Source organism: Bombus bifarius, unplaced genomic scaffold (assembly GCF_011952205.1).
Source record: "Bombus bifarius isolate JDL3187 unplaced genomic scaffold, Bbif_JDL3187 scf7180000008163, whole genome shotgun sequence".
Lineage (NCBI taxonomy): Eukaryota > Metazoa > Arthropoda > Insecta > Hymenoptera > Apidae > Bombus > Bombus bifarius.
Genome location: NW_022884485.1, coordinates 421,817 through 435,262, shown reverse-complemented (window position 1 = coordinate 435,262; position 13,446 = coordinate 421,817). Strand labels below are relative to the sequence as shown.

Below are 13,446 nucleotides of genomic sequence, written 5' to 3'. Positions count from 1 at the left end.
TATTAAGCTTATAGACATCACGGTCAATTTCCCTAAGGTGTGTGGAAACTTGATAGACGTTGGCGTAGAACGTTCAGAATCGTGAAGCACAGTGACGTACACGCGGTGGAAAAATGCGTCACGAGTCAAGCAAGAAATCTTAAGGTGTCACGGTCCTAACGTGACACCGTAAGACGTGCGAGCCTGTCGTAATAACGCGACGGTTTCTTCCTCGTCTGAGTCTCGCGTGTCATGGATATACCATTAAAACGAATGCGAAGATTATGCAAGTATGTATGTATATATGTGGCACGTTGCCATTCAGGATCCTCCGAGACACGATTCAGCACGTCCGAGGGACGCGTTTCAAACTTGATTCCATTGCGAACTTTCCTAACTTTTGAACCGCGTATGATCCCTGCGAGACGTCACTGTGCTTTCTCCTCCTTTTCTTCTCTATACACCTAACTCTTTCCTTTATTTCATTTGTTTCACAATTCCCCCCTGCTTTCGTCGTTTCTCGTTCTCTTTTCTTCCATTATTTCTCAACTTATTCTCAACTTTCGTCTATTTTATATTTCTTTTCTTTCTTTTCTCTAGGACCTTCCGTTTTCATTCGTACTCTGGTTTACTTTCATTTTCGTCGGAGAATGTTTGAGGATGTGACGCAAAATTTTATGCATCGACAGGTCGGCATGCGCGACACCTCCGGCATTGCGGCGGCGTGTAAAATATTCAGATGAGATCCGCCGGAACGTTGCCTGCTGAATTTCGTGTACCGTATAATACCTGCGTATCGTGAAACGTATTACGGCCGTACGATTTCGCGACAACGAGATTTTGTTCCTTCTCGACTACGGTTCCCTTTTGGTACTGGCTTTCTCGTCATATTTCCATCCATTCGATGTAGTTTACATCGGATCAAAAGATCGAGATAAACGTAAATATCACGCTGAGAGCGAAATGTGCATGTAAAACAATTATAAATACGTAGAATACGAAAATAATGGGAGAAACGCATTTTCGATGAATACATTTCTGTTTTTTTTTTATTCTAGTTATGTTTCATTCTATTTCAATGTAAAATCGACAAAAATAATATAATTCACGACAGTTTATGAAGTTAGAGGTATAAGCGTTAAGACAAACGATATTTTAATATCTTCCGATATATTAATATTTTGACAAGCAATATTTTTAACGTTAGGAAGAGGCTAAAAAAACACATGTTTAGTCCAACAATCAAATAAAGGGACAATCTCTGTAACGTGAGGTTAATTGGCGACGTATTGGATTTTAAATAATAGTTTTTGGAATTTTAGTGCTCGCGTATAAAAGAATGGAAAATGTGACTTATCGTGTTCTTGCTCTGTCGTCTTCGTATATAACAATTATAAAATCTATTGATCGATAAAATCTACATTTTATTTTTCTGCCTGGGTGAATACGTAATAATTTACAATCCAAGAGTTATTGTATGAATAAATAACGTTGGTGCGTTGAAATTTTTCATAATATATGTATTACATGAAATGCTTTCATATCATGTTTGAATAAAATTTAAGAGAAATTCTTCGTCCATGATATTTTGAATAATTTATCGACGTTCAAATCATTATTCATTCCATGTGAGAATTTGTCTTAAACCTGTTGCGAGATTTCCGAATTTCTATATTTCAATTTTGCTCTCGTTTTAACAGGTGAAACATATTTGTAACGTCTTAACATAATGTTTAATATAAAGTTATAATAAAAAATCACGCGTATCAGTAATGATTTACTCGTATCTTGCACAAGATTCAGATATTTCTTAACGTTAGAAAAATAGAATAAAAGACAAATTTCCATGTGTGTATGTATGTATATAAATCAAAAATTTCTACGATATCCATAAATCAGTTTCTAATAAATTAACGAATAGGAGACCTAATACTTACTGTTTATAAGAAAGAACCGCTGACAATTATGATATACTTAATTCCGTATATTTTATTTGGAAGAATAAGAAAATCAAATATGCATCGAATTGAAACGTATTTCTACACGTCCCAGAAGATCTACGAGATTGCAAACTTTAAATTCTTATAAAACGTGTGTAACATATGTTAGGATATCGTCAATCTTTGAGTTTCATATTTTGCCTAACGAACGAAAACGTTTTTTTGAATATCTCTTTTTCAATGACAGGGATATGCAAACTCAGAGGAAAGTTCTTGTCGATTTTCAATGTTTGACATCATGTTCCGCGTTCACTTTGCCGTCGCAGTTTTCGATAGTCTCCCGCCGCCGCGTAAAATGGAAAAGTTGGAAGCGTGGGAGGGACAGAAATTTTTGCCGAGTGGAATTTTCAGATCGTGCTTCGCGCGAGCCGGTCAACGGTTATGATTTTCAAGTATGCTTCTTCTCTCCATACTATCCAATTCTGTATTCCACGGGACAGACTGCACTAATTTCTTGGATATAAAAAGAGAAAAACGTTTGTCAGTTTAATTAAAGTTTTATACTCTAAAAATTAGAAACAAATTTTGTTCGAGTTTTACAGGTTAAAGGTTTTAATGAGAAGTGAACAGTTCCGCCATAGTTAATAGAGAATTCCGCTGTATTAATTTACACGCAAGTTTTTACAGTATTTTATATACGATGAACTTGAATTTTGTTCGCTGTATTACCGCTTTTATATCCATTTCTTTGCGATAAAGTGGAACAGAATGACATAAAACATGTAGAAATATTTTATAATCGTCGGAATATTTTTGACAGAAATCGAATTTATACATACATACATACATACATACACACATGTATATATCACTATTACAAGAGTCATCATCTCTCAAGAGGTGAACGATTTGTTTAATTTTTATTTTCAAATATAATCTTAAAAATTTTGGAAAATGAACGTCAGTATTTTTATGAAAAAATGCTGGCCCTCTAAAGAGTGAACCTGATACTGCGACGTTTATATTTTTGAATTATCAATACCTTGATAGGATAATACTCTACTACTCGAATTATTCATTACATCGAATAATTTCCCACTATATGTCTACTCCATCTAATCGATGGATTCACGAAGCAGTGGGAAGAAAACAGCCAATGTTGGTGAGCCATAAAGGCATCCTGTTCCTCCACGATGACACAAGATACACCTACGTAATGGTATATATACACGCAAAAGGAGAATTGTTCTCCTAATATTTCTGTTTCGGATGGATACCTTGGATGGATAATCTACAACAGCTATGAAAAGTATTGCCTCATACTATTATTTCCCCGTTAAGTCTCCTTTTCTCATCAGGTTTCATATTTCACTTTCGTAGTATCAAATTTCTGTGGTTGCATACTTAACAGTATATAAGTCGTTTCTTAGACAATGACAATTACACTAAGCCATTCTGTGCGTCTCTTTGTTCATAAGTATGATGTAGATTACAAAAAATTAAAAAAAAAAAAAAAAGATAAGAGAAAATTGATATTTTCAGGAAAGATTTTACGGGAAAATGGGTAAAGCAGGGGGTTAACATGTTGAATATTTATTCGCTTGTTGCACTGACTTCCGAGAAGTGTACCGAGATAAAGGAAACATATCTCGGCATTGCTCCTCGGATAAGTAGGTAAAATGAAATGGTTAAAGAAACGGTAGCTAAGGTAGTCAAGCAATACGCCAGAGATTATCTGTCAATGGATTCGAGCAGCCAATATCCGTGCTGCACTGCAGTCCGTTTAGTTTATGTTATTTCAAAATGAAGTACAGTTCAATAAATTCAGCTTTGCCTATCAAATGCACAAATCAATGAAGAGGAACGATCGATTGTTTGCAAAGGATCAACGACGATTCCGTTTTGCAATCGCCGGGGACTGTGGCAATCGAGAAGAAAAGCAGGATTTAAAAGAGTGTGTACTTTTGCAAGATAAAATCGAGCTTTATTTCTTTTATACATTTTAATACTATATCTCAAGCATATATTTGTTCAAAGCTCTATATTTGCTAAAACATATAAAAATATTTCAATATGCGCGTACAGATTCGACGTGCACGTAGCGTAAAATTACGCTGAAAATTTTAATCAAGAGTTTCCTCTCTGTGAGGCGGTACACAATGTTCTAAAGCCGATTTATGAAGATGTTTCGTAAGACGCTGTATTAAAATTACATGGAAGAACGTGTACAAAATACCAGCGAAACGTTGAATGCTGGCGTTTATACCGTACCAAGCATTTACACTGTGGCTTAAAAACTATAGAAATCACTTTTTATGTATGAGCGAGCAATACACATGTATAGATGTATATTGCAGAAGTAATGTTTAACAAAGACTTCTGCTTGGTATTAAGGATTATTAAAGGATTGAGTCTCGTTAAGTGGCCGAGAAGCAAGAAACGACGCTTAATATAAAAGACTAAGATGTCCTATTGATGTCATATGCTATGTCGTGCGACATACATTTCGCAGGAAACAAGAGGACTTCCGATCGTGCTCATCAGATTCTGGACATAAAACCGGAGAATGCGATAGAATAGACGTTTTGAATGAATAGGGAGACCTTATCGGATGATCTTTGAGTAATTTTAGCAATAAAACTCTTAAAAAGAGAGTTGTCTATAATATAATCACATGTAACAAGACTGCTGTTTTTTAACTTGAAAATCTACATACTACATAGTGATGGAATTCAGTTCGATACGTACTTATTTATAAATCTAAATTACATCCAATACTCAGGATTCGTCTGTTAAAAAATGTCGATGAGCTTAAAAGCTCCAAGAGGAGGACACCGGAGGAAAAACGTTATGAATCACAATATCTGTTATTTTGAATCGACTAACTTTGTCCAGATACAATTTTTTTCTATCGGAGTATATTTTAAAAACACAACTGAAAACTGAGATACCATAAATGCGTCATCCAATAGCCATGAAATTTCAAAATTCGAAATACGTAATAATCTAAAAGTATCGCCGTTTGCAGCAAAAATTCATGAGTCAACCAAGAGTTTGAAACATTTTCTTTGATCATCTAGTTTATTTAAAAACGTTAGAAGTGTTTCAAGTGAAAGGCAACGTTAAAAGCTCTCGAATGAAAAATTATAAATTAAAAAGCAACTGATCACGAGAAATTCTCATCGACCTCGCTAACTAACCGCACGAGCACTGAGCACTTTGTCGACACAGTTTCGCGAGCGGTTGCTCACAGCCGCCGTCACAATAAGTTAACTAAAATTCGAAGGGGGAAAGCGGGTACATGGAAGTTCGAGAAGTGGTGGATATATGCGATAACTGAAATTTTCATCGGTCGAAAATTTTACGGGTTGTCGGGTTATGGTGCAAGTTGTCAGAAAAAGCATTCGTGCGTACACCAGCACTCGAAACGGAGAATATCAGCGTACGCGACGAGCGAGTAGAAACTGTGCCTCTAATTATCCCTTAACATCTCAAAATTAAATTCACGACGTTCCCTTGCCTTTCGTATATATCATCGTTGCATTATATTATTGCGTCCATCGCGCGTGAACAAGCTTTCACTTTTATTAATTCGAAGAAGCTTTTACTCGTAGACTGTATTTTTCAAGGCTTTGATGATTCGTAATACGGCTCACGGAACTAAAAGAAAAATATTTAAAAGGCTAGTAATTTAATTAAAACGCTAGTGATAATATATCTTATTCTATTCTATGATATGTCTATTTGAAATAAGTTCGTATATTACTTATTTTAGGTACAGATTCCAAAGAAATGAAGACAATTTACAAAGACGTGGTTGTCTTGGTAATGAGATTTATGAACCAAACATGTGCATAACTGAGTTTCCGTTTATTTTGACAGTATAACTCATTTATCCTAAGATGGCTTTATTAAATTAAGTTATAACGAAGGTAATGTACTTTAATGTTGTTACAAGTGTCGGAAGTTCTATAACTCCATGACATGATATAGAGTAATCGATCTTTGTGTGTTGCTACCTTTATAGAAGTCTGATGCCATAATCGTGCTTGGTGATTAATTATAAATGTTATGATTGCTAAATTAGCTTAAAGAATTAAGATAAGCAGCAATTCTCTAAATTAAAAGAAATACAAAGAAAATCATAATACACGTTCAATATTTTGCAAGCAATATGGAACATGTATTATCCCTTTGTTATTTTATTTTATTATATTATGAAAGTTAAATAAATAATCCGACATTGGATAGGTAATTCGACGTGTGAAATATATAGGAAAATTATGATTAGAAGATTTCTACTTTCTGAGCGTTCTAATATAATAGATATCCCTGTCCTGTGTAGACCGTTAAACTTTCACTTTCTTCAGTTTCTTCACTTTCAAAACGAGTTTCATGGATTCTTTTTCGCGTCCTTGCGACACCGTATGCTAATGCTCAACGACATGAATATGCATGGGAAGCACTTAATAGCGTCGTGTCATTTAACTGCGAGACTGCAACTTCCCAAGTCCTTTCAGAATTTTTAATAACTGGCCTTTCTAATTTTAGTAATGAGAATTTAAGAGCGCACCGTCTACGTTTTTATCAGAATCTTTTATTTTAATTATCCATTTTCGCAGCAGCATTTCAAAGGAGATGATCACTGATGGACAACGTCCCTTAATTTTAAACGAAATACAGACAAATATTTATCTTGCTTTAAAAGTTAACAGTTTGCAAATAATTATACTTACGGAGAAAAATAGTAACTGTTGTTGATTTATTCGTGGATCAAAATGACTCGACATTGTAGTGTTAGGCAAGTGCTGGATCAAAGGAACTAGTGTCCAAATAATGTACGCAACAAATCATAGAATTCCCCTAAATGGACATTTGTCACGTATAATATGATTTATTAAATTTGTATATACGTGTCTGTCAAAATGAATATCAATTGGTTATAGGCCGATTATCCCCGGAGAACGAACTCGCTAAGGGAGAATTAAAAATTTTAAACAAATAAAGTGTGTGAATATAATTTCCATGGGAAACTTCGGTGTTGATCACGTGCTTTCTATGCTTGCGATTCTTACACAGATGCATCGGAGGCAGCTATTCAATACATATGTACAGCTATGGATGGTATCGAGCTACAATACCAAGAATCAATCAAATTGGCATTGAATCCAACCAATAGTTATTGGTAATAATTAGTGGCGTAGCGTTTAGATCAATATATATTTTAAACTTCTACAAATTATATAACATCAGCAGGTTTGAAAGATGTACTGTAACTACAAAGTAGAAATTAGAAGAAAAATATAGTGACAGTATCTCATACTGGGAGATGTAACATACTCTTATTCATGAAAATATTGAAAATTTGTTTTTTAACTAACAGTTTTAACTAAGCTTAGCTAATTCTATAAATTATAAAACAATATCAATTGTTAAAATTCGGCAATAAAAAAATACCACGATTCGTTGTACATACATATGACGGAGAACCGCTTGTCTGTGTACGAGTTCACGCTGTTGCAGCAACCGGATTATACATATTCCAAAGTTAACTCAGAGGAATGATGTCAACTTTGCGATGTAACAGCAGGGGCTCAACCACACCAAGCGTGCTATACACATGTTTTATACAAGGTATAAAAGGTGCACTGTTTCATGCATAAGTACACAGGTTTGAGGAATTGAAGCAACAAGCAGAACAGGAGAAGGGTAACGAAGCCGGCATTAATCGCCGGGTGATATCAAATAATTCAAACGAAGGAACGAAAAAAAAGTCGTATAATTATGTAAGTTGATACTTCGAACGGCTGAGAATATGTTTTTCAGCTTTATACACCGAAAGGTGTAAAGATAGTTTGAAACAGAAATGGTACGCGAGGGAATTGAACTGGATCTGTTGCTGAGTGTCAGAGTTTCGATTTAATATGAGCAGCAACTAAACTTCGACAAAGTTACTACTGTAGCTAAAGTGTAAAAGCTGAAGCTAGAAGTCCTAATGTTTCGGTTATATATACTCCGGAAATCGACTAAAAAGTCGTAATAAAGCGAATTAATTGAGATAACGTTATTTTGTGAAACGATATAAAATGGAACAATTCAAGAATATCTGGGTTAAATTAAATATAAATTCCAAATGAAAATCTTAAATCATCTGGCCAAGAGTTATATCGGATGAAAAATACTGACAATTAGCTCTGTACCACAGAGAGTACTGTCCCTCGTGGTATAAAAATGCAGTATATAAAGTGGCAGACTTAATATATCATAATGTACTTCACCCTTGGGTCTTTCAACTCTGGGGAAACACGAAGAGAAAATCAAAACGTGTTCCATATTCAATCTCTTCTCAACATTATTGATGTTGATCTTCCTAGTACTTTAAAATGCAGCGTGCACTTTTATTTCGTTTCGCAACTACAGATTCACTTGTTTCTTTCACTATTCCACCAACACACGAAACAAAGTTTCGTGAATTTTCTTTGCCTCACCGACCTTGGCTCCTGGATATTCCGTTGGGTGAGCAATTTTATAGCGATGTACGCGACACCGGATGTTCGCCATTAAGTGTTTTGCACACGTACGATCTTCGCGTGAAAGATACTCACTACGTTGTGTCACACACACGCACACACACACACACACACATCAGGTCAGTATGACACTTTTCTACTACGAGACAAAGAAACTTGGATGCTGCGAGAGACCTACTCTCCGAGGCTGATAAAAGAATAGAGAGTTAAACAGCTAAAATAAATGATATATAAAATGTCGAAATGAAATTAATTCAAGATTACAATTTTCCATTCGGTAAACCATCACAGAGGAGTAAAAAATGTTTGAATATACATTTTTTTTCCAATAAATCGTCTTTCTATCAGGTTCTACTTCCACCTGTTACAAATTCTTATTGCCATATGAAAATACAGCCACTGAATTGTTATAGTTATTTGAGAATACTACTACTACTACAAAGAAAAATACGCAACAGAATAAATATAAATCTCGTGGTACTTCGATAAAACCAGAATCTACGTTGTTTCGTAATCATAAGTTTTATTATGTCTTTGCTTCTTGACACGGACGTAGATTCAACGATTAGATCCTACTGTATTTAGGTGTTGACGTATCATTATATTGCAGCCTGATTACGTCAATCAAACGTCTCTGAGGCAGATAATCGCCATTTGTCAAGATAAGTAGTTGCGGTCTATCATGCGGTTGCGAACACTACCGCAAGCATCTTGTTCTCCTTTCCTCATTGTCTTGTGATTACGTGGTTATTCGGAATATTGTTGCCAGGAGGCAGTACACGTGAAATCCATCAAAATAATTTCTCCCCGAAGGAAATGTTTTGTTCGTTAATTGAGTCGATCCATTTCCTCGACGATGTCTTAAAAACGGCTCCTTCTTTGTTTCGTCAGAACAAAGAAGAGATTATAAGCTTCTATAAGCCACTGTGAATCGACCCCGGTATCTTTCGCTGGAATACGAATATTCACGAGGGATTATGAGAGCTGGAAAATAACTCGACTTTTTTTTATCAATGGATAAAACCTACCCCTCCCTTACTTTATGATATTTTCACAGTTTCATAAGTATCATCGTCTGTTTTTGTTGCAGGACTGTTCGAGACGGACGGCGTGTTGATTCCTGGTACAATGTGCGACCTCGAGTTTGTCAGTTCACAGTCAAAACGGCAATACGGACGCTTCTACTCGCCACGGTACCCGTCCTCCTACCCAAAGAACATCCGGTGCTCGTACCTCTTCCGAGCAAGGTAACTAAACTGACCTAGTATCAAGCTCGCAAACTGATCCCCGGCATAATCCACATATAATGCATCTTGAAGCCAATCTCCAGTCCTACCATATATCTAACGTTCTCGCGCATTTAACGGGTCCAATCCGTAATCGAGATACCAGTTAATTAACACCTGATCCATGTATCTTCGTCATCTCGCACCTTCGATCGGCACTCCACCGATTGGTTAATTTAAGATAATTGCTAATGAACAGTTCTTTCTGAATATGTCGAGTTAGGTATGAAGGCAACTTGGAATGAAGAAATTAAATAATTATATCGGGAGAAACTTATAGAAAAATGTATACTTGAAATGTATACATAAATTACTACTATACTAAAAATACTATAAATACTTTGGACTTCTAATCTTTCAATTTATAAAACAAATTGTGTAATCAAAGCTGTATTTATTGGAAGCTCAATATAAAGTAATAAAAATGTAAAATCGTATGGCTATATATAAAACATATACTTATGTGTATTGACTGTAACTAAATACGAAGATGAAAATAACAAGCTACGATTTTTTAGATAGAACATAGACAGATACTGTAGTATCGTACATATAATAAATTAGTTTATCAATAATAAATGGATTAAACAGAAAACAATGGTTATTTAACATGAACTAATCGTAACAACGTATTATAATTAACAACTCTCGTCAACACAGATTCGACTCTCTCTCAACAACGCAATCCGCACTCTCTGGCTTCTCAACTCATACTGCTGTTAATTCGTTTATGTCCCTTGTGAACCCTTTGTCCTTTGTCTTAGCCTCGTATCTTTTGTTTAAGCCCCATCATGCACATGTTCAGCAACCGCTTGTTTATAATTCGCACGACACCCCCCCCCCCAGGCCCCTCGTCCACGATACTACAATACCATTCATTTATTTCAATTATTTCTTCGTGTATCTTAGGTGTTGGTTACCGTAGCACATTTTTAAAAGAATGGGGGAGATTTAAATTTTATTGAGTCCAAGAATACAGTTTTAGGTACCTATTCACAATAAACGGTGAATTTTTGTAATGGTATGTTAGGCAAAGGTACCGATACGCGGCGGTACGACGTAGCCATGCTGTATTATGTGTCGGCGCTTTACATTTTTCGTTGTATGATACAGTTTTTGGGTTTAAGCCGCTGAGGAGCGGAGCTTTTTTTTTTAATTTTTTTTTCTGTCCTGAAAACTTATTTTTAAAAGAATGACGAAAGTTTGGGTGATCGTATATTACACGAAAAATATTACACCTCAATAAATAAGTTCTTTGCTACTGATTCGAACATCTGATAAATTATATTACCAATAGTTACCGGAATCAAAGAAATTCTAAATTATTCGGACCCAGTCTGTGTGCAGTTTTCCTAACATCTGCGGCCTTCAAAGACTGTTCGTAAAGGCACATGTGCACGTACACTACTTTACGTATGGCTTGCTAAACATGTACCAATCGCGCATAAACGGTCGTGAGCACTCGAAGACGTCAGCAAGCATTCGTCGTTGACCCACGGAGGAAGAGCGATAATCCCCACTGAACGCGTACAAACAACTAATTTCGTTTGAAGTACTGACACTTCTCGGCAATATTTGTAAACGTGAGCGAGCACTTGCGCATCTCCACCGACCGTTCAAATGGCTTACAAACACTTGCGAACCGTTGATGCGGTTAGTCTTAACACATGCATGTAGAAACGTCGGTCGAGGCAGCTTGGCTTCGCCTTTTCCTATGTTTTCGATAAATATGGCGCGAATCAATAGAAAACACGTGTAACTTGACACGCGTGTATTTACGAGTTCCACCATTCAAACAATCGCATTTGTGTAACAGTAGTTTAACATTAGAAATGTTCGACACTCGACGATTAAAGCTTATTTAAAATGGAGAATGACATTTTCGTAGAATTCATGTGAAAATGTAGTTGATATTTGAGTTTCTTGAATTTAGGAGAAATCATCTACGGTATATGTAATCAAAGTACTCGAACGCTTATGGATGCTTTTTATGAATGTATTACTTATATTTATATTACGAGAAATTTTGGGTAGAGTCATTTCAATCGTAAAATTGACGAAACGTAAAAGTTTATAGGTACAACGTATGTCTGAACGGGCGAATTGATAGAAACCTGACAAGATAAGGCCAGAAACCTGAGTCAGTGTCATACGAAGTATGCTTTGGCTTGGGTTCAGTTTCCATTGGAAAAAGGTAGAAGAAACCGTAGTGAACGTGAACGACCCGGCTGCATCAATCGATGTCGCGACTTGCTACTTCGATTTAAGACCTTGTCACATCGCTGCTACACTAGAATCGAATTAGCACCTTCGATCGTTACCGAACGTGCAGTATTTTAAACCAACCTTGTTTACAGCCATCTGTCGAAGAGTTGCTCTTGTCTGATTCAAACGACACGTAGAATGCATGTATGTTGTGTGTGTATGTGCGTGACTTATGTTGATTTCTCCTGCGAATACGATTTCCATTTGTTCTAAGTTTTGAATCGTTCGCATTCCTGACTACTATTGAAATATGGGCACGTTTATATGTTTACATTACATAGCTAAAGATAGTATGAAAAATTACTTTATTCATTAATTATTACCAAGGGCACATTTAAAAATATTTACTTAAAGAATGTTCGTCTGATTTCAGATTAAAGGAGAGGATACGTTTATTTTTCGAAGAAATTTCTTTACAAAAAGGAGATTTGAGGTAAGCTTTCAAAAAAAAGAATTAAAAAAAATTGCGAAATTATTTTTTGTACCAATTAGATATATCGTACCACAAAAGAGAAATCAGTTACGTTTAAAATTATTACATTACTATTCTTCAATGAATAAGTTCGGTAACTTGATCATAACTGAAATTATTCAGGTTGGCGAAATACAGTACGAATTCAATTTGAAATTTCAGAAACGTGTAGCGCTTGCTAGCCAACGTTGGCAAACCAAATAGCAAGGCTTGAAGTTTAATAATCCTAATTCTGTGAATCTAAAATCTCGATTCGCGTTTGGTTTATAGTTTATTTGATTATATTTTCATGCGCATGATTTATACAACTAAAACCATTCTTAGCATTGAACGAGATAACTCGTTAAACACGACAAAAAGTTTTCATTCTTTCGGTCAAAAAAATTGTTCACTAAGCAAAATAAAAAAGAATACGGTAAAATATAAGATCAAAAGTAATTATTTAAATAATAACAAAAAATTAATTCGTCCCCATCTAGAGTAAGAGAGATGGAAAGGATCGCTTCGTCATTTTAAGTGCCATCAAACCCCATCAAATGTAATTAGCCTCTGGATCCTTTAAAAAAAATCTTTTTCTTAGAAGTAAATCGCTACGGTTTCAGAAAAAGGCAGCCTCTAACACATTAATAAATAAATACGTAACTTATCCTGGATAATAATTCATCAAAGCATACCCGTACAGGATCAGACATAAATCGTACATTTGCTAAATAACAGCGGTTCTGACGCAACTGCGCTTCAAACACATCGTATCCTCCACCCCGTTCGTGACTCTTGATTCACTCCGCTGAATTATCTACAAACGTGCAATTTGTTGCGCCAGCAGTGGTAGCGAATGCTTTTGCGAATAAATGCATCTGCAATCATATTCTGAAAGAAATATAAGCTGCCGTTCCACCCACGTGACTGTTCGCCGATAAGTTAAAAATCGTGTTGCCGGTCGACTAGCAACTGGTCGAATTACGTACGTTGCT

General features: G+C 35.7%; 1 protein-coding gene across 1 annotated transcript in view; it reads left to right on the top strand.

Moving 5' to 3' along the window:
• Window positions 1-13,446, top strand: part of LOC117208899 (suppressor of lurcher protein 1) — a 526,325-nt gene that overhangs the window by 213,670 nt on the left and 299,209 nt on the right. Inside the window, exons 5-6 of the mRNA XM_033450406.1 lie at window positions 9,540-9,696; window positions 12,374-12,433. Coding sequence (XP_033306297.1) covers window positions 9,540-9,696; window positions 12,374-12,433 — 217 coding nt within the window. The remainder of the gene's footprint in view (window positions 1-9,539; window positions 9,697-12,373; window positions 12,434-13,446) is intronic.